The sequence below is a fragment of the Schistocerca gregaria genome, chromosome 6 (genome assembly GCF_023897955.1).
Source record: "Schistocerca gregaria isolate iqSchGreg1 chromosome 6, iqSchGreg1.2, whole genome shotgun sequence".
NCBI lineage: Eukaryota > Metazoa > Arthropoda > Insecta > Orthoptera > Acrididae > Schistocerca > Schistocerca gregaria.
This window is the reverse complement of record NC_064925.1, coordinates 396,793,798-396,819,179: the sequence shown is the minus strand read 5'-3', so window position 1 is coordinate 396,819,179 and position 25,382 is coordinate 396,793,798. Positions and strand designations below refer to the sequence as shown.

Below are 25,382 nucleotides of genomic sequence, written 5' to 3'. Positions count from 1 at the left end.
AGTGCCGTCTGATTGCTGATGACCGTGGTAAATGAACACTAAAATCCCCCAAGATGCACATATTACTCCGTGGAGCAACTGTAAGGAGCCCTTGATGGTACTGTATTTTATTTCTTCCGGCAGTGCAGTACAGCCGATGACAAATATAAAGCCATTTAAACAGAGCGAAGTTTCTCTCCTTCTGAGCGTCAGATATGAGCTTCTTCCACGACAGATGAATGAGTGAACATTAGAAACTTGCTTCAGGAATTCAGAGGTACTTGTACCCGTGATAACTGTAGCACGTAGTCGTTGCACGAGCTTTCCGCAATCAACTAAAGTTCATACCGCGAGCGGAATTTAGAAGCCAGGCATTGCATTACCACATCCTACGACACAGCACCATCTGGGTAATTCAGATCCTCTGGCCTCAGACGATAGCTTGAAGAGTATGAAGAACGTGTACATGTGTGTACACTTGTAAATGGCAAGTGCGTTGATACTCTTTGGCGCAGCGTTTCGGCGTCGACCGCAATCTTCATGATGAAACAAATGCGCAGATCCTCCTTTCGCAGCCAGACGCCCTCGCTCTCGCGCAGAAACCCATCTCTGGCGGCGCCTGCAGCAGCAGCAGCAGCAGCAGGTTCCCCGCGGGGAAATCCGCCGGCGGCGCACCTAGCGGCCGCGCGCTTTGTGTTCTTTCTGCGAGTTCGAGTAATGATCGCCGGCTCAAAGGGCCCGCCGCAGCCCGCAATGCGTCAGCCTCCCTCCTTCTTTGTATGACTCGCTACGCACCGCGGCGCGGCAGTTCAGCGCCGTCGCGCCTTCCCTTCCGTGCCTCCCCCCACCTTTTGTCGGGGTTCTCTTCCAGCTTGCCCCGGACTTCTCAAAGAGACGACTCCCTCAAAAGCTCCTCCATCTCACCTCCCCTCCCCCCTCCTTCCAGTCCCCCTCCTCGTGCTCAAAGAGTGTGATACGTCTGCAGACGCCTTCGTGGAAGCGTCAGTGCTAAAGAAAAGTGAATGTCGAGCTAGAAAGAGACAGAGAGATACACATATTTTGAAAAAATATTCTTCGTGTAACCGAACTCGCAAATGATCACTCTTTCGAAAAGGAATAATTGTTCCACCCGTATTGCGTCCTCTTTCAATGACAGCGCCAACAGGGTTGCAGTAAGTGGGGACATAACTCAAGTTCTTACAAATAAGTCCAAGCTGAAAGATGTGGAATAACAGTAGAATAAAAGTCGTTGTACTGATTGCTGGATGTCGAAGCAAAAGTGTCTTTATGTAAATTGAAGGTGTGCGGGGATGAAAGAGAAAGAGAGAGAAGTGACTATTGATGTCAGCTGCTTCCGGAATCAGAGCCGATAATTGAAAATGTGTGCAGGACCCTGGTTTGAAACAGAAATCTCCTGCTTACTAGGGACTTTGCAATAACCACTGGGCAACTGCGCGGACTTTCTCAGCAGGCCTTTCTACGACCCACATCCCCACCTAGTGCCACCCACCGCCAGTCCTGTCCATGTCCTCCTTGAAATTTCCACAAAAGATGGAACGCAAATGTGCATCTGCTCCGAAGGTGGTGGATTCGTTGACCTTCAAGGCAATGAGTTGCATCAATGTGTGGTGTCTGTTCTCTAGGACATGTCCGCAAGACCACACCCCACACGTTCATACGAAAGTGTCTTTGTTTCTTTTCACATGGACGGCTACTGATGGAAAAACGCCATCCCATGACTTGGTGTAGGGGAGAATAGTTTGCTCTGGCTACTAAAGTTCGTTTTGTACTCGAATTTTAAGCACTACTGTGTTGTAGTTCTGTTACCGCACCACCGGCAGGGGTGGCCGAGCGGTTCTAGGCGCTATGGTCTGGAAACGCGGACCACTACGGTCTCAGTTTCGAATCCTGCCTCGGGCACGGATGTGTGTGATGTCCTTATGTTAGTTAGGTTTAACTAGTTCAAAGTTCTAGGCGACTGATGACGTCAGCAGTTGAGTCACATAGTGCTCAGAACCATTTATACCATTTTTGTTACCGCACCTTATGGGAGATTAGCTCACAGATATCCTCAGTTAAGTTCTCGATGTATTCCTATCTCTTCCCCTACAGTTCTAATCCTTTAAGCATCTTGTAGTACCATGGAGTTTTCCAGAAACATCTCCCAGGCTGTGGCCAAGCCATGTATCCGCAATATCCTTTCTTGCAGGAGTTCTAGTTCTGCAAGGTTCGCAGCAGAGATTGTGTAAAGTTAGGAAACTAGGAGGCGAAGTAAAGCTGTGAGTATGAGGCGTGAGTCGTGCTTGGGTAGCTCAGATGGTAGAGCACTTGCCCGCGAAAGTCAAAGATCCCGAGTTCGAGTCTCGGTCCGACACACAGCTTTAATCTGCCAGGAAGTTTCACCGTGCAGGTTATTCGCTGATGTTCAAAATGGTTCAAATGGCTCTGACCAATATGGGACTTAACATCTGTGGTCATCAGTCCCCTAGAACTTAGAACTACTTAAACCTACCTAACCTAAGGACATCACACACATCCATGCCCAACGCAGGATTCGAACCTGCGACCGTAGCGGTCACGTGGTTCCAGACTGAAGCGCCTAGAACCGCACGGCCACACTGTCCGTTCGCTGATGTCTTGACACATGTACTATCCTCTCCCTTCTTCTTGTCTTTGTTTTCAGCATGAATAGGAATGCTCAGAAACTTCACATGTCCATTTTTTGCCAAAATTCACTTACTTACGGTTTCGTACAACAAACACATGAGCCAATCCTAATACACTGAAACCCCATATGTTCCGGCGTTTTCTGTGTTGTTATGTAGCCATTGTACTACCTACATCGAAGAAATATAGGCCTTCACAAAATTTCAGGTAGTCAGCGCTGTTTTATACAGAGGCAACAATCTACATTGCCTCTTACTCTTTGGTTTAATCGACTTCTATTGTTACCGTTGGTAAACGTCAGAAACTGGTGATGAATGTGACAAATATCAGGAAATAAAAAGTGACAAATATCAGTGAATAATGAACCAAAGGAAGAGTGCTGTGGAGTTTTCAAAAAACATGGCCATAAAACGAAGGTAGAATATAAAATGAGGCATATATAAATCGGAATTGGGATACAGTGCAACCAAACCACCATAGTTATGACCACAGGTGAGTTCTAACCTCTCAGTATTCCTTCAAAATTAAAATACATTTATCACTGCTACAGGGACAACAACAGTTGAGGTAATAGTTCACAAGCGGAGAGCTGATAAATGCTTCAAGAAGTTACATATAGTTAAACATAAAAATGGAACAGGTCCTACCGTTGGATGCCTCTCGTTTGATTTTATGCCAAACCTGCAATTGAATAAGATATCAATACAACAAAAGTTTCAGCTTTCAGAAAATGTCTTTAATGTACGTGTCTTACGGAGTGGAAGCGCTTGGTTTTCTTACCTCTATAATGAAGGAGTAGGACCAACGTTTTACCTCAATAATGAAGGAATAGCACGGAGTAAAGTTGCTCAATTTCATTTGGTAATATCATTGAATATGTTTTACAACACGTTAAACACCTTCAGTTCTTCTCCGACTCTTGCGGAGTATAAAATAATGAATGTGAAATGGTGAGATTTTGTTCAGTGCAAATGGGACACGGAAGATTTCAGTTCTGAACCCATTGTTTTCAAATAAGAGGTCACTCTTACCTTCCGTAGGGTAGAGATTTCAACATGTTAAAAAGAAAAATTAGAAAGATGGATAGGATATATTTTCTGAAAGAATATTAACAGTAGTGTACACGACAAACATGAAATTTGAAGCGAAAATACCAGAAACAGTGCATGGGGACTTAATTTAATAAAATGCTAATAATTTTAATTTTAATCTCTGTTTGTCCGGTTACGCAGTCTCCTAACCGGTTGGCCCTGAATAATATTAGTATGCAATCTGACTGCATAGAATAACCACAAAGAATGAAAGGAAATTCCTTTAACACAATTGATTAAGTCCCCAGAAACTATAAAAGCTACGAAACAAGAAAGCATAAGTGTAACTGTTCTGTGTGTGGAAGTGTGATTCAACGTACACATCTGGCACGGTTATTCCTCAATACGACAAGATGCTTTAAACGCCATTTACAATGAAGTAATTAAAAAAAAAAAACAGATATATTTTGATTGCACATAGAAACCAGAATTACACTCCAATACATGAACACAAGCCAGATGCTTTGTTGACTGAACCTGTGAGCAAGAGGCACTGTTATTTACCAAATTTAAAATACAAAAATGCTTTAATTACCTCATATACATTGACGAAAAATTGATAATTACAACATCCCCAATCGAACAGCATCGGCTGTCTAGCCCATCAGAACAACTGCACACGACATGCTCACAACTAGTACTCTATCGACATCGTTTCAACAAGCACTGATCACGCCTACCTCAGAACTACAACTGCCCACAGCAACTTCTCAGTTGCAACTGCCAGTGGAGGCGGCTGAATAATACTCTTTGGCGCAATCTCTGGCGCTGTGACTCAGTGTAGCCACCTTTCAACAGCTCTTAAATTTCAAGGAATGGTGGCCAAATGTCTGCCGGGAAAATGGTACTTGCGTTCAGATTCAAGGAAGGGCCACACACAAAAAAAAAAAAAAAAAAAAAAAAAAAAAAAAAAAAAAAAAAAAAAAAAAAAACAGAACATTCGTGTAACACATTAAGCGCAATTCTGCTATTCACATGAAAGTTGTGGTATTATTAAAGTTAGGTCATTCACTGATGGAGCAGAAAAGCACACTTTCTAGTAGGTTGAACCGTTGGTAATTGCACCGAGCCCTGTAAGTCAGTCTTATGAAGGTTATATGCCTATAAGAGAAAATAATATACATGACCTGCGACTATTCCTATCATTCCCACTAAAAGAAGAGATCATCCAGAACTTCTACTCGACATGTGCATCTGGCCAAAATGTGTCAAATAATGAGCCATGTATGGAGTATAATGCCGAAGAGAATGGAAAATAGGCAAAATCTGTTCGATTTTTGTCAATATTAGCAATAAAATATGAATTAAACGATGCTTTATGCTTATTTATTAAATAATGATAAAACCCACATGTTTGTTACATAAATTTTAACTTAACGTCTAGGAAATTTATCAAGTTGGTCTACAGTACATTGGCATTGTCCCTACCACATTCATTTTAAGAAATATCGAAGAAAAACTTAATTTAGGCATAATTTTAAGATGTGGAAAGTTTTTGTACTTTCTGAAACTTTATTTTTTTGGACATATGGGATTTCCCAGTATTCTCATTCGTATGTTCCTTTCTTCACCGATTCCTTATGTTATCACACTAATTAATTATCGACATTCTTTTGTAGCACAACGACTCAAACGCTTCTACTATCCACTGTTGCTGTTTCCCCACAGTCCATGTCACACTTCTGTGCTCCAAACGTTCATTCTCAGCAATTTCTTCAGACTGAGAGCAATGTGTGACAACAGGAATGCCCTTTCCGGCTGTGGGAATCGGCTTGTTTCGTCAGTTTCGGGTTATTACGCTACCAAGGAAGCAGAATTCCGTAACTACACCAACTTAGCCATCACCAATTCTGATGTTAACCTCCTCGATTCTCTCATTTATGCTACTTCTCATTACTTTTGTCTTTTTCCGTTTTACTCTCAATCCATATTCTGTACTGATTAGACTGTTCATTCCGCCCAGCAGATCCTCTAATCCTTCTTCACTTTAACTGGGGATAGTAATGTCATCATCGGATCTTGTCAGTGATATCCTTTCACCCTGAATCTTAATCCCACTCTCGAACCTTTCTTTTATTTCCGTCATTATTTCTTCGATGTATAGATTTAACAGTGGAGGTGAGGGACTGACCCCTTGTCTTGTGCCCTTTTTAAACCGAGCACTTCATTCTTGATATTCCAGTCTTAATGGGGTGTCTGGCTTCTTGTAGATGTTGTATGTTAACGTCACTCCTTGTAGCTCACCCCTGTTTTTCTCAGAATTTCGAATATCTGTCGACATATGTACCCTCATAGAAGGCACACAACACTGGTCTAATATTCTATAACATTCTAGAATAGTACACCAGTGTTGGGAGTGTTTTCGTTTATATCCTATGAAATATTCTCCCAAGAACTGACGGAAAAGTCACAGTTAATGAGATATATCCAATTACTGTGTCTTTATTTCTCTTTAGTCTTGCTTCCACTATCAAGCGCAACGTCAGAACTGTCTTTCTCGTGCCTTTACCTATCCATGAGCCAAACTGATCGTCATTTAACAGATCCCCAGTATTCTTTTCCATTATTCTATATAATAGTCTTGCCAACAGCGTGGATGCATGAGCTGTTGATTCGATTGTACCATAGTTCTCGCACTTATTTGCCCTTGCCACCTTCCAAATCGAAGTTTCATCTCTTAAAAACCCGGGGCCTAGGTTACGACACCGAGAGATAGAAGTCATGCAAAATTTTCGTACAATTTCCGCCATTTGACTGCTGACGTGAGGCAAGGTTCCTATCATCGGAAGTAGAAACTGTAACAAAGACAAGAGTCCACGCGAAAACCAAAAAATCTTCGAAGTGGTCTGACCGTTGAACCTTTAATCCATCTCATGCAAAGGAGTTTATATGCCAGATTGTGACAAGCCAAACAGGGATGGTTGATGCTTGAAATGTATTTTTCCTATTTGCAAATATCAACAGAAATAAGGAAAAATACCAGAGTCAGTACAGCAGCATGAAAAGCGATCTCTATAGGGTGTACGGCGTTAGGTATTATAGACGTAGGAGCATACGAAATTGGCGGGCAGAGCTTTGTCAGTAGAGTGCTAATTAGGCAATTAGTGACGCCGTGAGGCTAAATAGCTTATAACAAGAACTATTCACTCCCACTTTGCTCCTGTTTGCCAACTACCATCGTATTTACAGGCGTAAGACGAATGGGAGAGCGGTGGAGGAAGACGTGAACCCGTTTCCCCTTTCTCCTGTAGTATCGTGTACTATACGCCAGCGTTTGGAGTGGTAGGAGAAAACCAGGGAAAGAATTTCCGCTTTCGATTTTGGCGACAAACATTTCAAGTCGGATATACGATTTCCATCTTTTGCTTGAACCAAAAACAGTACAGAATAAATTAATACCCGAAGTATATGACATACAAATGTAACTAACATACAAATAAATCTCAGAAATTCAGAACTTTACTCTTAAATTTTGTAGAATAATTTTTAATGGTCCCTAGTTATTCCAAGCAGTACACCAGAGGAAATATTGCGGCAGCACTCCATTCCACTGGGGTTCAGTCACTTGCAGTTGAGTTGCATCCCTGCAGTGCCCTCAGAGAATGTTCGAGAATGTCGGAAGTGTCAAAGATTGTCAAGAACATTACACTGTTACTCATCGCACTGTGAACTGTTGTTTTCGATCGCGAAATGTATGGAAATCAACGCGCGAAGGGACGGAGTGGTACGTTGTCGCCCCTTATGCCACCTCCACACTCCTTTTCGCGTCGGCTGTGAGCGGCGCTGTGTCTGAAACATTTTCCTGGACCACTCATTAAGCAACCATATGATTTTAGGATTTCACTGCTGGCTGCCGCCGTTCTGAATTGTATCACAGGGGCATCAAGACAGTGAAATGTGGATAAGAGGTGTGACAACCTTTCCGTAGCGGGTCACGTCCACTGTAGCATTGGGCAGAAAAACTGGGAATGAACTCTATAGATGTAGCAGTCAGGGCGAACTGGCTTAGATGGTGGGGTCATGTTACACGCAAGGGAGAAGCAGGGTTACCCAAGAGACTCATGGCTTCAGCAGTAGAGGGTAGGAGGATTCGGGGTAGACCAAGGAGAAGGTACCTGGATTCGGTTAAAAATGATTTTGAAGTAATAGGCTTGACATCAGAAGAGGCACCAATGTTAGCACTGAACAGGGGATCATGGAGGAATTCTATAAGGGGGCTATGCTCCAGACTGAACCCTGAAAGGCATAATCAGTCTTAAATGATGATGATGATGATGATTACAGAAAAGCAAATTTACTAGAATAAAAAGCTTAAATGTTACAGGTTTGTACATAATGTTTTAAAAATTGAATTGAACTGAATTGGAAAATAATTAAAAGTGCCTTGGCTTACAGTTCACTAATTCACACCAATTCTGAAATATCTTCATCAGGAACACATATTTATAATTTACATACACGATTAAAATCTACAGATTGTGACCAGTACTCTTGATGAAGTTAACTATCACTTTATATAGACGAACGTCTTTAGTACACAAAAGAGAAGAAGCTGACTGAGGAAGATGGTAGCCCATACTCAGCAATGTCTTCAGAAAGACCAACCGTTCACGGTCAAATTTGGGCCACATAAATATGATGTGGTTGACATCAGCTTCCGACTCAGGATCACACTCACATGCTGGTGAACTGTAAACGTTGATCCAATGTAGATGTTGTGAGAAAGAGGCATGATTGAAGTGGAGTCTTATGATGGTGGAAATCGTGGATCGGTCCAGATGTGTCCTGATGAACCACGGTTGTGAAGGAATCCGAGGTTGTAGCACGGCGTAATAACCGCCTTTTGTCTGTTGAGAAAAGTTCCACATTTCCTGCCATTTTTGTCTTGCGTGATCCTTGACGTCACGTAAGTAGTCTGTATAAGGAAGGTGCAGATCCAGGACGGTGACTAAGGTTGCCGCTTGTTTGGCTAATGCATCAACTTCATTATAATAGAGGATACCAGAGTGGGAAGGTAACCACAACAAATGGATCGTCCTGCCCGTGCGTGTGCTGCGAATATATTCAGATATCACATCCAATATATAACTGTTGGTTGTTTTGTTCCATCGACTGTACTGAATTTTTTTAAGAACGCTTTGCGAGTCAGATACTATCAATATCTTGGGGAAGGAAGTGCTAGAGACAAACATAAGTGCTTCCAAAACTGCCACTGTCTCCGCCGTAAAGATAGAAGTGCTTGTAGGCAGTTTGAAGGTTTTGCGGATCTGGATCTGAGGGCAGAAAAAGGCGCATCCTGTACACTCTTCTTGCGGAATTTTGGAGCCATCGGTAGATACACAGAGAAAACCCGGCCACTGTGCTTGATCGAGACGATTGAAGCCAACGTTGACATTAGTACTGTCCAGCCAGGTCGTACTTAAATAATGGACTGGGATCTGGGAGCAGAGCGTCTGAAGATCGCATTCAAAAACAGGTAGATGCGCTGAACGCCGTATAGTATGTATGACAGGTGACCAAGTGTCAAAGCTGGGACAAACGGCTGGCACTTTATTCGTTCTCTGGGATGCAATCCACAGTCGATAAATGCTGTCTCTGATTTGATAGACGGAACTCTCCATAATGGCAATGCCTTGAATGTAGAATTTGTCCGATAACAATTGGCACCTAATGCTCAAGGGCATCTCCCCTGCTTCTATTAAAAGGGCGTTAGCGGGCGTTGATCGCATGGCTCCAAGACAGGTACGAATGGCTCTATATTGAAGAGTATATAATTTGGAGAGATGAATCTATGACGCAGTGTGGTAGAATTGACATTGGGCAGAATTGTGGTGACATTTGAGGACAATGTGACATCATCAACCCTCCATACACTTTACAAGAATTTCTGAGCTCTGGGATTCTTTTCATACGTGACGACTTCTTGCTGTTTGAAGCGTTGCTGAGTCCCAGGGCGCCACGATTTTGCATCAGTAGAGAGTAAGTTTTCAGGCATATTTTAACCCAGTTTAAAACTTCTGCGTCGCAGTGGGTCACAATTAAAGGGTTTAGAAAAAGTGACGTTTTATTATGTTGTTTACACTGCCTACCAACAAAAGTGAACCACACGAAAAACATGGCCGGACGCGAGTTTGTGGGAAGAGACCAAACTGCAAGGTCATCGGTCTCGTCGGATCACGTTAGGACGGGGAAGGAAGTCGGCCGTGCCCTTTCTATGGAACCATCCCGGCATTTGCCTGGAGAGATGTAGGGAAATCACTGAGTACCTAAATCAGGATAGCCGGACGCGGGATTGAACCGTCGTCCTCCCGAATGCGAGTCCAGAGTGCTATCCACTGCGCCACCTTGCTCGGTCGGTGTATCGCGTTTCTGCATTTTGAGAGGAGCATCAGGTACGACCTCACTTCATGGCTGTTTGTGATTGAGGGATTTCTGACTGCAGCACGGTACCTCACGGACTTCCTGTATTTCCACGTCTTGCCACTCATGTGACAGCATCGTGGTTTCGTTTTTCAACAGGAGAATGCTCCTACGAGCTTGGCAAGTGTTGCTATGAACCGTTTGCGATGTTATGAGCTACTCCCATGGCTAGCAAGCCCACAGGTCTGTCCCAGGTAGAACATGTGTGGGATCAAGTCGGACTTCAGCTTTGTCCTGGTACCAGATATCAAGATCCAGTTACAACAGTTGTGTACCAACTTGCATCCAGAGAGGCAATAAACCGCTTTATGACACCCTCCCCAATCGAACCAGTGGTTGCATCCAGGCTAGACGGATAACTGATAACTGATAACGGAATAGACCTGATAACTGGGTTCATATATAAAAGTTCTCCGTAAATTTAAGCTGATTTTGATGTAGCGGAAATAACAACATATACCTCGCTGAGTCGTCAAGTGTCATTTTGCTTCCACCTTTATGTATGGCTGCTTCACTTTTTTTGCCACACAGTTCGTTTCCGCTCTCTGGTAGAAGCAGGCGTCCACTTACTCACAAACAAGCATGAAATCGTTTGTTTGGAGTGTGGCCCTATACGGCTGTGAAACTTGAACAGTACGAAAGCAAGAGAGAAAACAGCCAGAAGTCCTGGAAGTTTAGTACTACTGAAGAATGATGAAAATCAGCTAGAAAAAACAGAGTTCCCAATGATGAGGTGCTGCGGAAACTACAGGATACGAGAATAGCCACATAAGAAGAGACAATTCGTACGTCACATTTTGAGAGACAATAACATCAAATTAACTGTAGCAGAAGGAACTGCCGAGGGCAAGAACCGCCGGAGACGACCAAGAATCTCACACATCAAATGAGTGATGTGAGATGGACGCCATACACGGAAATGAAGAGGAGGGGAGACAGAAGAGGGGCATGGCCTACTGCTGCAAAACAACCTCAGGGGTGAACGCTAGAAAGGGAGAATGTACACTGAAGAGCCAAAGAATGTGGTATACCTGCCTAATATCGTTTGGGTCCCCCGCGAGCACGCAGTAGTGCCGTAACACAACGTGGCATTGACTCGACAAACGTCTCAAATAGTGCTGGAGGGAACTGACACTTTGAATCCTGCAGGGCTGTCCATAAATCCGGAGATCTCTTCTGAACAGCACGTTGCAGAAATGCTCAATAATGTTCGTGTCTGGGGAGTCTGGTGGCCAGCGGATGTGTTTGAACTCTGAAGAGTTTTCCTAGAGCCATTGTGTAGCAATTTTGGACCTATGGAGTGTCGCATTCTCCTGTTGGAATTTCCCCAGTCCGTAGGAATGTACACTGGACTTGAAAGGATGCAGGTGTGAGACAGGATGCTTACATATACGTCACCTGTCAGAGTCCTACCTAGACGTTTCAGGAGTCCCCTGTCACTCTAACTGCTACCACCCCACACCATTACTGACCCTCCTCCAACTTGAACAGTCCCCTGCTGACAAGCAGGATCCATCGATCCATGAGGTTGTCTCCATACCCGTATGCTTCCATCCGCTCGATACAAACTGAAACGAGATTTGTCCGGACGGGCAACATGTTTCCAGTTGTCAATAGTCCAATGTCGGTGTTAACGGGCCCGGCCGAAGCATAAGGCTTTGTGTCGTGCAGCGTGCAGTCATGAAGGGTGCACGAGTGGACCTTCGGCCCCAAAAGCCCATATCTATGATGTTTCGTTGAAAGGTTCGCACGCTGACATTTGGGGAGGGCATAGCACTGAAATCTGAAGCAGACTGTGGAAGGGTTGCACTTCTGTTACCTTGAACGATTCTCTTTAGTCGTCATTTGTCCCTTTTTTGTATTATCTATTCCCGACCGCAGCGATGCCGGAGATGTGATGTTTTACCGGATTCTTTATTTTCGCGGTCGTACGGGAAAGTCCCCACATCATCGCTACCTCGGAGATTTGTGTCCCATCGCTGAAGCTCACTCACATCTTGATAACCTGCCGTTGTAGTACCAGTAACCGATCTAACAACAGACACTTGTGGTCTTACACAGACGTTGCCGACCGCGACGCTGTATTCAGCCAGTTTCTACATCTCTGTATATAAATACGCATGCCTTTACCCGTTTCTGTATATCTGGCGATAGTAGAGAGATTATACAGCAGCCTGGCAAACTGTTCTCCCTGCGTAACATAAGCAACTGGTATACGAAAGGGGAAGTGACGTTGGCAGATGAAGAATTCCTCCCCCCCCCCCCCTCACCACATCTCCTTCGACCCACACCTCGTAAGATATCTAGTAGAGACCTGCTGTGCTGCAGGACCTGACATCCTGTCGTGGAAGAGGCGACCACAACATTCATCAACAAGGAATTCTGCGCTCCTGCCTTTTTGGACGTCGCTCGTGTGTTCGACAGCTCATGGCACAAGGGGTTGCCGTTTAAGCTTTATCAGCTGCGCTTCTCATCCTCCTACGTCACACTGTTGTCAACATATCTTCAGAGAAACGTATTCATTGCGCTTGTCGGAGGAGCAACCAGCACCGTGCATGATGCATATCATGGCGCTCCTCAGTGATCGGTGCTGGGTCCAGTACTTTATTTCCTGTGTACGTCCGACCTGCCCACGATCTCGAGGATTATCACACAGACGATGTGGCACTGATAATGAGAAGTAGGTTACCCGACACGCTCTCAAGAAGCCCTTCATGTGCTTGAGACCCTGATGGCGCTTTCGGTTTAATGTCACCAAAAGCCAGGCACTGATACTATGCAAGAAGCATCTACTGTACCATCCCAGATGTGGAATTTTTCGGCGAACGGATTCCATGGACCATGTCGGTAAAATACGTAGGCGTCATTCTCGACACTTGACCCACTTGGCAGAGGCAAGTTCAAGAAGTTAGTAGCAAGGTGTCACAGTGGCTCGTGCCACTACGCCCCCTCCTTAACGAAAGGTCTGTGAGCTTCGTCAGTTGTGGTCTCACGAACTACAGGATCTTCCTGCGACCTGTTATGGTTCAAATGGCTCTGAGCACTATGGGACTTAACATCTATGGTCATCAGTCCCCTAGATCTTAGAACTACTTAAACCTAGCTAACCTAAGGACATCACACAACATCCAGCCATCACGAGGCAGAGAAAATCCCTGACCCCGCCGGTATTCGAACCCGGGAACCCGGGCGACCTGTTATGGATTATACTTCCGGTGTCAGCGGTAATGCAGCAAAATCCCAGATCCGTCACCTGAAACCCTCTAGAATAAGGCACCACGAAGGATTTTTCATGTGCTTTGCAATTTTCCATCGTGCTGCCTTCACGACGCAGCTGGAGAACAGGAGGGCATCGATCGGTTTAAGGAGACTGCCCACTCTTTCTACAGACAGACACATGGGTCCATTTCTAACAACAACGACTCTGTACTATTGTACATATAAGTAATTCTTTTCATCTGACTTTACGATAAACATGTGCAATTTATGTTCTGATTACATTTCTTTTTGTTTCATGCCATTATGTTAAGAAAACTGTAAATTAGTTTCAATGTGGATACTAATGTTTATGTCAAATGTCAAGTAGTATTGTAATAGAATTGAAATGTAAAAAATTTTGAAACTGTTGTAAGAAGTTTAAAATTGTAACTGTGCGTCTGGTCCATACGTAGGCAATGTGTTAGGATATGTAAAATGCAAAACCTTTGGTTAATACCCGGTTTGTCAGGGAGCAGTAAGAGGTGGATGGCAGGCGAGCGTGGGAAAATGTGCGCGGGCACTGCACGGCACAACGGGCTCAGTAGTAGCTGGAGTTTGGCAAAGGTTTGAGCAACACGTTCTGGAGCGAGGAGGCTCTCCTGGAAGACGTAGCTTCACTGAGCCTCGGGTATGCCGTTCCAATGCCCACACAGCATGGCTAAATTCCATAGGCACTAAATGGAAAAGTACTGCGACGCTAAGAAGAATTAAAGTGTCGATACGTCAAGAGCCATAGCTGTGGTTGTATGTGTGCTCCATGCCTCGCTATCATGCCGCCCGCCAGCCGCCGCATCGGTATTAACAGGTTGAAACTTTTAGTACCGTATTGGTATGGATCAGAGAGTGAACTGTGTTTGTTTGGTGGAATTATAACCTAAATTTCACCAGAACTTTTCCATCATTCAATTATTCTCACAACTAACCTAGACTGGGTCCTTTCCAAACGTTGTACAATCCGAGTGTCCCGAAAAGAAAATTAGAAATAGTGTTAATAATAATTATTTGCAGAACTAGCTATATTAGAATGGTGTCTAAAGTAACGTTTTGTTAATGAACCAGTAAATGAATAGCGAAGGTCTAACGAAGTCGAAAGATAACTTTAGTATTGATATAGTAATGAAGTTTATAATTTCGAGACAGATTTAAAGGCATTTAAATGAGCAGTAAATAAGATGAAAGGAGTAGTAACTTATATACTGGGAATCTTAAATGAATAATAAATTCAGCAATCATTTTTTTTAAATACAGTGATCTTAACAGTTTCAGTGCCCCCACCTCCCCCACCCTTCATTCATTGGAATTCTGATGTATTCAAAATTAAATTGGTTTGACCATCAAAAGTTAAAGTTAATATAAAAGTCAAAATTTATCAGTGTTTTATCTTTATCAAAATTGACATTTTGTGTGTGTGGCATAAAAGTACAATTTCTAGGGTAAATGCCCTATTTTAATCAGATTAATAGACAGTATAAAGTTTTGTAGTAAACATTATAGTGTAGTGTTATGGTTCAAATGGCTCTGAGCACTATGGGACTTAACTTCAGAGGTCATCAGTCGCATGGAACTTAGAACTAATTAAAGCTAACTAACCTAAGGACATCACACACATCCATGCCCGAGGCAGGATTCGAAGCTGCTACCGGAGCGGTCGCTCGGCTCCAGACTGCAACGCCTAGAACCGCACGGCCACTCCTGCTGGCCGCCATTAAGGTACACGCGGTCGATATCCATGCGAAAATCCTTTCTCATAAGGTGAATCCCGCTCACTTACTATGGCGCAGACTTAAACGAGTACTGTGTCAGGAATAACACAGTGCTTAGGTTGCCCCGATGCCCAGTTATCGTACTGTTTAGGCTGAAAAGCATCGTAGGTGTTGGATATGGTCAACCATCTCGTCCGCAAAACCGACTCCTGCCCTACAGGCCGAGGAGTAAATGACGTCAAGATAGACAGCGCACAACAGCACATACTAAGAGAAGAGGATGCTGCTGCAGGATCAGACTGCCCCTAGGGCCCGGTCACAGGATCGCTGGAAGGGGCGACGGTTCCGGTCGCGCCGTGGACCTCCCAACCCCCGTTTCCGGACCCCCGCCGCTCCGGTGTTTAAGGCGGGTATTTCGGGCTTTACGACGGCCTCCGCCCGCCGGCCGGAGCACGCGCCCGCTATCGATTGCTTCGGTATTTCTCGGCGGCGCATTGCCCTGCCCGGAGGCCGATGCGGCGCTATTTATAAGCGGGCGTGCAGCGCAGTGGGCGTGCGGGAGACTGACCCCGCGCGTGCCCACGTCACGCCCGTGCACGTCGTCTCCCACTCTGGCCTGGTAGGAATCCGGTAAGCTTCCGCCGCCGCTGCCCCAAGCCGTAGACAAATATAAAAGCGTGGGGAGGTAGTACCACCAGCCTCTCACCGAAACCGGTAGCACCGGAAGTGTACCTGTACATTGTGATCTACATCTACATCTACATTTATACTCCGCAAGACACCCAATGGTGTGTGGCGGAGGGCACTTTACGTGCCTCTGTCATTACCTCCATTTCCTGTTCCAGTCACGTATGGTTCGCGGGAAGAACGACTACCGGAAACCCTCTGTGCGCCGTCGAATCTCTCTAATTATACATTCGTGATCTCCTTGGGAGGTATAAGTTGGGGGAAGCAATATACTCGATACCTCATCCAGAAACGCACCCTCTCGAAACCTGGATAGCAAGCTACACCGCGATGCACAGCGCCTCTCTAGCAGAGTCTACCACTTGAGTTTGCTAAACGTCTCCGTAACGCTGTCACGCTTACTGAATAACCCTGTGACGGAAGGCGCCGCTCTTCTTTGGATCTTCTCTATCTCCTATGTCAACACAACCTGATACGGATCCCACACTGATGAGCAATACTCAATTATCGGTCGAACGAGTGTTTTGTAAGCCACGTCCTTAGTTGATGGACTACATTCTCTAAGGACTCTTCCAATGAATCTCAACCTGGCACCCGCCTTACCAACAATGAAATTCATATGCTTATTCCACATCAAATCGTTCCGCACGCATACTCCCAGATGATGTACAGAAGTAACTGCTACCAATGTTTGTTCCGCTATGATGTAATCATACAGTAAAGGATCATTCTTTCTACGTATTCGCAATACATTGCATTTGTCTGTGGTAAGGGTCAGTTGTCACTCCCTGCACCAAGTGCCTATCCGCTGCAGATCTTCCTGCATTTCGCTACAATTTTCTAATGCTGCAACTTGTCTGTATACTACAGCACCATCCGCGAAAAGCCGCATAGAACTTCCGACACTATCTGTTAGGTCATTTATATATATCGTGAAAAGCAATGGTTCCATAACACTCCCCTGTGGCATGCCAGAGTTAACTTTAAAGTCTATAGACGTCTCTCCATTGAGAACAACATGCTGTGTTCTGTTTGCTAAAAGCTATTCAATACAGCTACAAAGCTGATCTGATATTCCGCAGGCTCTTACTCTGTTTGTCAGGCGACAGTGAGGAACTGTATCGAACGCCTTCCGGAAGTCAAGGAAAATGGCATCTACCTGGGAGCCTGTATCTATTATTTTCTGGGTCTCATGAACAAATAAAGTGGGTAGGGTCTTACCCGCTCGCTGTTTCCTGAATCTATGTTGATTCCTACCGAGTACATTCAGGGTTTCCAGAAATAACATGATACGCCAGAAAAAATCATGTTCTAAAATTCTACAACAGATCGAGGTCTGAGATATAGGTCTATAATTTTGCGCATCTGCTCGACGACCCTTCTTGAAGACTGGGACTACCTGTGCTCTTTTCCAATCATTTGGAACCTTCCGTGCCTCTAGAGACTTGCGGTACACGGCTGTTAGAAGGTGGGCAAGTTCTTTCGCGTCCTCTGTGTAGAATCGAATTGGTATCCTGTCAGGTCCAATGAACTTCCCTCTTCTGAATGATTTTCAGTTCCTTTTCTATTCCTTGGACATTCATTTCTATGTCAGCCATTTTTTCGTTTGAACTGTGATTCACGTTGGTATTCATAAACTTCAAATCATTGCCTCCTAAAGAATTAATTTTTTGCTTGTAGTCCTCTTAGCTTAGACATAAAGGGAGATGAATAATTAAAACTCTTCAAGCAACGTATTACAAAAGCATCAGCTGTGTTCGGACCCGTGCTGAAAGACCTGTCTGAATGGGTAACGTTATGTGGTCGAGAAAAGCAAGTGTGATATCACCATTATCTTTTATAATAGTGATGCCCTAGATTACGGCCGGCCGGAGTGGCCGAGCGCTTCTAGGCGCTACAGTGTGGAACCGCCCGACCGCAACGGTCGCAGGTTCGAATCCTGCCTCGGGCATGGATGTGTGTGACGTCCTTAGATTAGTTAGTTTTGATTATTTCTAAGTTCTAGGGGACTAATGACCTCAGAAGTTAAGTCCCATAGTGCTCAGAGCAATTTGAACCAACTAAATTACGAAAGATTAAAACAAAGCATTTTCTGGTTTATAGCGGGATTGATACAGCAACAAGCACGTATGATTTGAAGAAACAAGCAGTGTTATCACTGCAACCAAGGAAGTTTGTTCGTTCATAGAGTACAAGAAACTCATAACGGAAGGGAGATAAAGTTACTGCCAGTGATATTGTGGATGTGGCGAACCAACAGTCAGGATGTACAATAGGAAACAGACATTTTAAATGAGAAAAAGATAATCGCGAAGTTTGGAATGAAATGCAGTGTGGAGAAAAGCAGAACTAAGCTGGTAGTCAGAGGAGACAGAGCAGGCAAAGAACAAATCAGTTTTAAAGAACAGTGTATGAAAAATATGAATGAATTTAAATTTCTGACGAGTGTGAAAATGAAAAATCCAAGAATGGAGGCAGAAGTTAGAGAGAAGATGCCACAGAGCAATGCACTTTACAATTCTGTGAGGGCTGAATATGGAGAAGGAAGGTATCAGTGCAGTGTAAGGGAGTACTGTACAAGACCTACTGTGTACCCATGCTCACATATGCACTGGAGACATGGACACTGAAAAGAAGGGAGAAGAGTAGATTCATTTGAGTGACATGAAATTCCTAAGAAATAGGTTAGGTAATATGAGGAGAGACGGAATGAGAAGTAAAGATGTTAGGAAAGAATATTGGGTAGAGAAGATGAATGAGAGAATTAAGAACAATGGATTAAATGGTTTGTACATGTGAAGAGAATGGAAGATGGCTAAATGCCAAGATGAATGTTGCTGATCGAGTTTGATGGCAAGAGAGCAAGAGGGACACTCAGAGGAAGATGGTTTGACTCAGTAAAGACCAGTTTAAGAATAGGCAATTTCTTCATTAACAAAACAGCGGTAGAAGAAGAATGATGGAAAAATACAGGAAAGTGGAAAAGTGTCATAAATGTCTCAAATAAAGATGATGACAAATAGGGCCACACGAATCCCCGAGCCATACTGTAGCGCTCCACTAAATGAAACAAAACAATATGACACATCCCGTTTCCACTGTAGCATGGGGTCAACTATTTTGTTTTGGATTCTGCAGCCGCGTTTCACAACGGTGTGCCGCCTGGATTTAAATGTGCATTAGGACTCCAGACACCTACTTCAAAAGAAACAAAAAAAAAATCTTCATTTTTACAAGATGACAAATAAAACTTGCAAACGTAAAAAAAAGTTATGCATCACCGCGGTTCCCAGAGCTCCAGAAGATACACATTGACTGTGGATATTGTATCACAGACCAAGTACCTTTGATGTTCAGAAATGTCATTAAATTCGCTCAAAGGTGTAAACAACCAGGCATGAGAGTGCCTATTAGACGGAGACATCCGATCAGTTCCAGTCATTCCACCAGCAAGGAGGTACACGGCTCGTGTTGTATGTTGTTCAACGATGCCTAGACGATCAATACCGCGGTTCGATCGCTCTCAACAGGGGAAGTGTACAGGCGTCTCGGAGTGAAGTAAACCGATGTTGTCTGGACATGGAGGAGATATAGAGAGACAGGAACTGTCGATGACATGCCTCGCTCAGGCCGCCCAAGGGCTACTACTGAAGTGGATGACCGCTACCTAAGGTTTATGGTTTGGAGGAGCCGTCACAACAATGCCACCTTGTTCAATAACGCTTTTCGTGCAGCCACAGGACGTCGTGTTACGATAAATTGTGCGCAATAGGCTACATGATGCGTAACTTCACTCCCGACGTCCGAGGCGAGGTCCCTCTTTGCAACCAAGATACTACGCAGCGGGGTATAGATGGGCCCAACAACATACCGAATGGACCGCTCAGGATTGGCATCATGTTCTCTTCACCAATGAGTGTCGCATATGCCTTCAATCAGACAATCGTCGGACACTTGTTTGGAGGCAACCCAGTCAGGGTAAACGCCTTAGACACACTGTTCAGCGAGTGCAGCAAGGTGGAGGTTCCCTGCTGTTTTGGGGTGGTATTATGTGGGGCCGACGTACGTCGCTAGTGGTCATAGAAGGCGCCGTAACGACTGTACGATACGTGAATTCCATCCTACGACCGATAGTGCAACCATATCGGCAGCATATTGGTGAGACATTCGTCTTCATGGACGACAATTCGCGCTCCCGCCGCGAACATCTTGTGATTGACTTGCTTCACGATAACGACAACGATCGACTAGAGAGGCCAGTTTGTTCTCCAAACATGAACCCTATTCGAACATACATGGGATTGATTGAAAACGGCTCTTTATGGACGTCGTGACCCATCACCCACACTGAGGGATCTATGCCGAATCTCCGTTGAGGAGTGGGAGAATCTGGACCAACAGTGCCGTGATGAACTTGTGGATGGTATGCCACGGCGAATACAGGCAAGTATCAATGCAAGAGGACGCGCTACTGGGTATTAGAGGTACCAGAGTATACAAAGATTTGGACCACCACCTCAGAAGGTCTCGCTGCATGGTGGTACAACATGCAATGTGTGATTTTCATGAGGAATAAAAAGGACGGAAATGATGTTTAGTTTTATCTACATTCCAATTTTCTGTACAAGTACCGGAACTCTAGGAACCGTGGCGATGAAATACACTTTTTGCTGTGTTTACATACACATTCAATAAATCGTGCTGTGATGTGCTTAGTAGTGTTCTAGTATCATTACGATTAATTCTATTTCCTGTCCCGGCGCCAAATTGAGCCCAAGAAGAAACACAGTTGGCAAGTCCTCGTGTGACCTGGTATTTATTACAGTTTAGCGGAACGGTCATTTCCTGAGATGTATGTGAGAGGTAGTAATACACTGGTGTGAAAAAGTCAAATACGAAAGTAAATTTCGATTGATGTGTCAGTGCCAAGTAACTAAACTCGACGAAACTTGGACTCTACACAGAAAGGGCCACAGTATAGTACAGAGGGTAAGTGAATGTAACACTCATTCAGATGAAGAGAAATTACCTGTTCATTCAAAGACATTTATTACGCCGAATTCAACGGGGTTTATGATGGTCTCCTAGATATTATCAAAGGTGGAACACAGATTTAATTGGTTTTGTGAACACTACTGACTGCAATGCGTGCTCTGCAACGTTCTCACATACTGGCCACTTGTTCGGTAATTAGTTCTTGTGTCAGGGATTTCTACTTCTCAACCAGCGCGGGTGAAACCTACTGGGTGGTCTTTGATGCATGTGGACATACTGCAATATGTCTCCCCAACGCACCTCACGCGTGATAAATGGGGTATCCTCTTGTTTCAGGGGCTGACTCACCGCCGGTCGCGCATTGTCATGTACATGATGGGAAATGACAGTTCGTTATATTAGGAATTTTTACCACTATGGGAGTATTCGCATGTCGAAACACATGACTGATACTTATTGTTTGGCTAACAGTGGAGGTGGTACTATCGAGCAGAGCTCGGGTTACCGACGGAAGCAGTTATCGGCCAGAGGGCGAGAAGTCTGGGTGGCGGACGTGCCACACAGGGACTGGAATTTTATTTGAGATTCTCCTTGGTGTATGACTGAAGACTGAGGATGACTCTTGAGAGAATTTTGAAGACAGAGGCAGCTCATTTGGAGAAAAAAGGTAATTTTCATTGAGTTCATTTGGTGCAAGTGCTAGCCAAGTAATTATTGTAGCATATAGATTTCATTGTGTCTAACAATATCGACGTATGTTATCCAGGGTGAATTATCAAATTGGTTCAAATGGCTCTGAGCAATATGGGACTTAACATCTGAGGTCATCAGTCCCCTAGAACTTAGAACTACTTAAACTTAACTAACCGAAGGACATCACACACATCCATGCCCGAGGCAGGATTCGAACCTGCGACCGTAGCGCTCACGCGATTCCAAACGGTGAATTATCAGTCATGTGTTCAGTATAATAAATAGTTTCCCCCATAATTGTTAGTTAAAACTATTTAACTCAAACGGGAAGAGGGATATTTTTTCTATCTAAGTATTCTACGTAAAAGTTATTTTTATGTTGTATGTGTTGAGAAAAAGGTATTGTTCAGGATAGTTCAAGTTTCTTTTCTCTCTCATTAAAAGGATTCATAATAATTACGCACAATATTTCTCATTTATCATTTAAAATGTTTCATGAAGTTTATTCATATACATAAAGTGAAAGACAGATGTGGCAAAACCTGAACTGCCAAGACTTACGCTATATATATAGACAAAGTTTAAGCCATGAAAGTAAAATAAGGCAGCTTGCAGCGCATTGCATTGTGTAGACAATATCTGCATAACATTCATTTTGTTAGTATTTTAAAATAGTGTACAAAAATTTTCAGCTGCGCCGTGTTTCAGGATTTGGAGATCAGTTTGCCCATGCAATATATTGACTTTCCACTCCGTAATAAGTGGACAAACAAAATGATCATGGTCGACAAAACTGGACGTACCTTCCAATGGTGACACATGGGAACATGTAATGAAACCAGAAACATGGTTTTGGTGGTCCAGGTGTTAGATACGGAGAGACAACGATTCATGAGACTACTGAACTCCAAATCGAACACGGTAGACTCGACGGTCAACGTCATTGTGCAACTGTATCTTTTCTTCATGTGCTCTCTTTTCAGTGGTGTATTCGAAACTGAAAGACAAATCTACGTTTATAGCATTTGTAGACTCAGAGAAAGCTTTTGATAATGTTGGCTGGAGAACTCTCTTTCAAATTCTAAAGATGGCAGGGGTAAAATAATGGGAGCGAATGGCTATTTACAATTTGTACAGAAACCAGATTGCAGTTGTAAGAGTCGAGGTGCACGAAAGGGAAGCTGTAGTTCAGAACGGAGTGAGACAGGGTTGCAGCCTATCCTCGGTGATATTCAGTCTTTATGTTGAGCAAGCAGTAAAGGAATCAAAAGAAAAGTCTGGTGTAGGAATTAAAGACCAGGGAGAAGAAATAAAATCTTTGCGGTTTCCGATAACAATGCAGTTCTGCCACAGAGAGCAAAGTACTTGGAAGAGCAGTCGAATGGAATGGACAGTGTCTTGGAAGGAGGATATAAGATGAACGTCAACAGTAGCACAACGAGGATAATTGAATGTAGTCGAATTAAACCAAGTGATGCTATGGAAATTAATTAGAAAATGAGACATGTAGTAGTATATGATTTTTACTATTTGGGAAGCAAAATAACTGATGAAGGTCAAATGTGGGAGGCTATAGAATGTAGACTGGCAATAACAAGAAAAACTTATCTGAAGAAGAGGCGTTCGTTAACAACTAATATAGATTTAAGTGTCATGAGCCATGTCGAAAAGTAAATGGTGTGGAGTGTAGCCATGTATGTAAGTGAAATATGTACTGTAAACAGTTTAGACAATAAGAGGAAAGAAGCTTTCCAAACGTAGTGCTACAGAAGAATGTTGAAGATTAGATGGATTCATCGTGTTACTAATGAGCAGGTACTGGACAGAACTGAGGAGAAGAGAAAGTGGTGCCACAACCTGATTAGAGGAAGGGATCGGTAGGTAGGATACATTCTTAGGCATCAAGGGATCACCAATTTAGTATTGGAGGGAAGGGTGGGGGTTAAAAATCGTAGAGGGGGACCAATAGCATGCAGATACAGAAGGTTGTAGGTTGCAGTAATTACTTGGAGATGAAGAGTCTTGCTCAGAATAGAGTAGCATGGAGAGCTGCAGCAAACCAGTCATTGGACAGAAGACGACAACAGCAATATTCTGTAAATTCTTACATTCTACCCTGAGTACGTTTTTATGGATGACAATGGGTGTCCGCATCGAACAATGCAGGTCGCGGAGCTCTTAGAACGTGAAGATATTTAGCGAATGGACTGGCCTGTGGGTTGCCATGACTCTAATTTCGTTGACCAGATGTTGGACGTGTTCGAAAGACGTATGATAGCACGTCTACTTGCTCCAACGAACCTCCAGTATTCGTCTACAGCACTGGTGATCGAACGAACGCCCTACCACATGTACTCCTTACCAACCTTGCGGTCAGAGCAAGCACTGCCATCGGTGGTGATTACACCTTTTATTAACAACCGTCTCCGCCTTTATAAATATCCGAAGGATAAACATGAATCGCAGTGTTTTCGATGTAATTGTTGTCTCTGAATAACACCAGCTCTTCTCGTAGCAAATTACTTCGAATTACGTTACGTGACGATGACTAAGAAAAACTCCACCCGAACAGGCCATGAAGGCGCAACGGCACCGACCGGCCGCCGTGTCATCCTCAACCAACACGTCACTGAATGCGGATAGGGAAGCACACCACTCTCCCCGCCGTCCGTCAGTTTGCGAGATCGGCGCCACTACTTCTAAGTCAAATACACTCCCGGAAATTGAAATAAGAACACCGTGAATTCACTGTCCCAGGAAGGGGAAACTTTATTGACACATTCCTGGGGTCAGATACATCACATGATCACACTGACAGAACCACAGGCACATAGACACAGGCAACAGAGCATGCACAATGTCGGCACTAGTACAGTGTATATACACCTTTCGCATCAATGCAGGCTGCTATTCTCCCATGGAGACGATCGTAGAGATGCTAGATGTAGTCCTGTGGAATGGCTTGCCATGCCATTTCCACCTGGCGCCTCTGTTGGACCAGCGTTCGCGCTGGACGTGCAGACCGCGTGAGACGACGCTTCATCCAGTCCCAAACATGCTCAATGGGGGACTGATCCGGAGATCTGGCTGGCCAGGGTAGTTGACTTACACCTTCTAGAGCACGTTGGGTGGCACGGGATACATGCGGACGTGCATTGTCCTGTTGGAACAGCAAGTTCCCTTGCCGGTCTAGGAATGGTAAAACGATGGGTTCGATGACGGTTTGGATGTACCGTGCACTATTCAGTGTCCCCTCGACGATCACCAGAGGTGTACGGCCGGTGTAGGAGATCGCTCCCCACACCATGATGCCGGGTGTTGGCCCTGTGTGCCTCGGTAGTATGCAGTTTTGATTGTGGCGCTCACCTGCATGGCGCCAAACACGCATACGACCATCATTGGCACCAAGGCAGAAGCGACTCTCATCGCTGAAGACGACACGTCTCCATTCGTCCCTCCATTCACGCCTGTCGCGACACCACTTGGGGCGGGCTGCTCGATGTTGGGGCGTGAGCGGATGACGGCCTAACGGTGTGCGGGACCGTAGCCCAGCTTCATGGAGACGGTTGCGAATGGTCCTCGCCGATACCCCAGGAGCAACAGTGTCCCTAATTTGCTGGTGAGTGGCGGTGCGGTCCCCTACGGCACTGCGTAGGATCTTACGGTCTTGGCGTGCATCCGTGCGTCGCTGCGGTCCGGTCCCAGGTCGACGGGCACGTGCACCTTCCGCCGTCCACTGGCGACAGCATTGATGTACTGTGGAGACCTCACGCCCCACGTGTTGAGCAATTCGGCGGTACGTCCACCCGGCCTCCCGCATGCCCACTATACGCCTTCGCTCAATGTCCGTCAACTGCACATACGGTTCACGTCCACGCCGTCGCGGCAT

The 25,382-nt window shown here is 44.6% G+C and overlaps 2 protein-coding genes across 5 annotated transcripts in view; one reads left to right on the top strand and one right to left on the bottom strand.

Annotated features, from left to right (window-relative positions):
• The window catches only part of LOC126278896 (rho GTPase-activating protein 17-like), a 30,839-nt gene extending 30,077 nt beyond the window's left edge, over positions 1–762 (top strand). Inside the window, exon 2 of the mRNA XM_049979171.1 lies at positions 555–762. Coding sequence (XP_049835128.1) covers positions 555–762 — 208 coding nt within the window. The remainder of the gene's footprint in view (positions 1–554) is intronic.
• The window catches only part of LOC126278199 (leucine-rich repeat-containing protein 24), a 1,518,316-nt gene that overhangs the window by 570,888 nt on the left and 922,046 nt on the right, over positions 1–25,382 (bottom strand). The window lies entirely within an intron of this gene.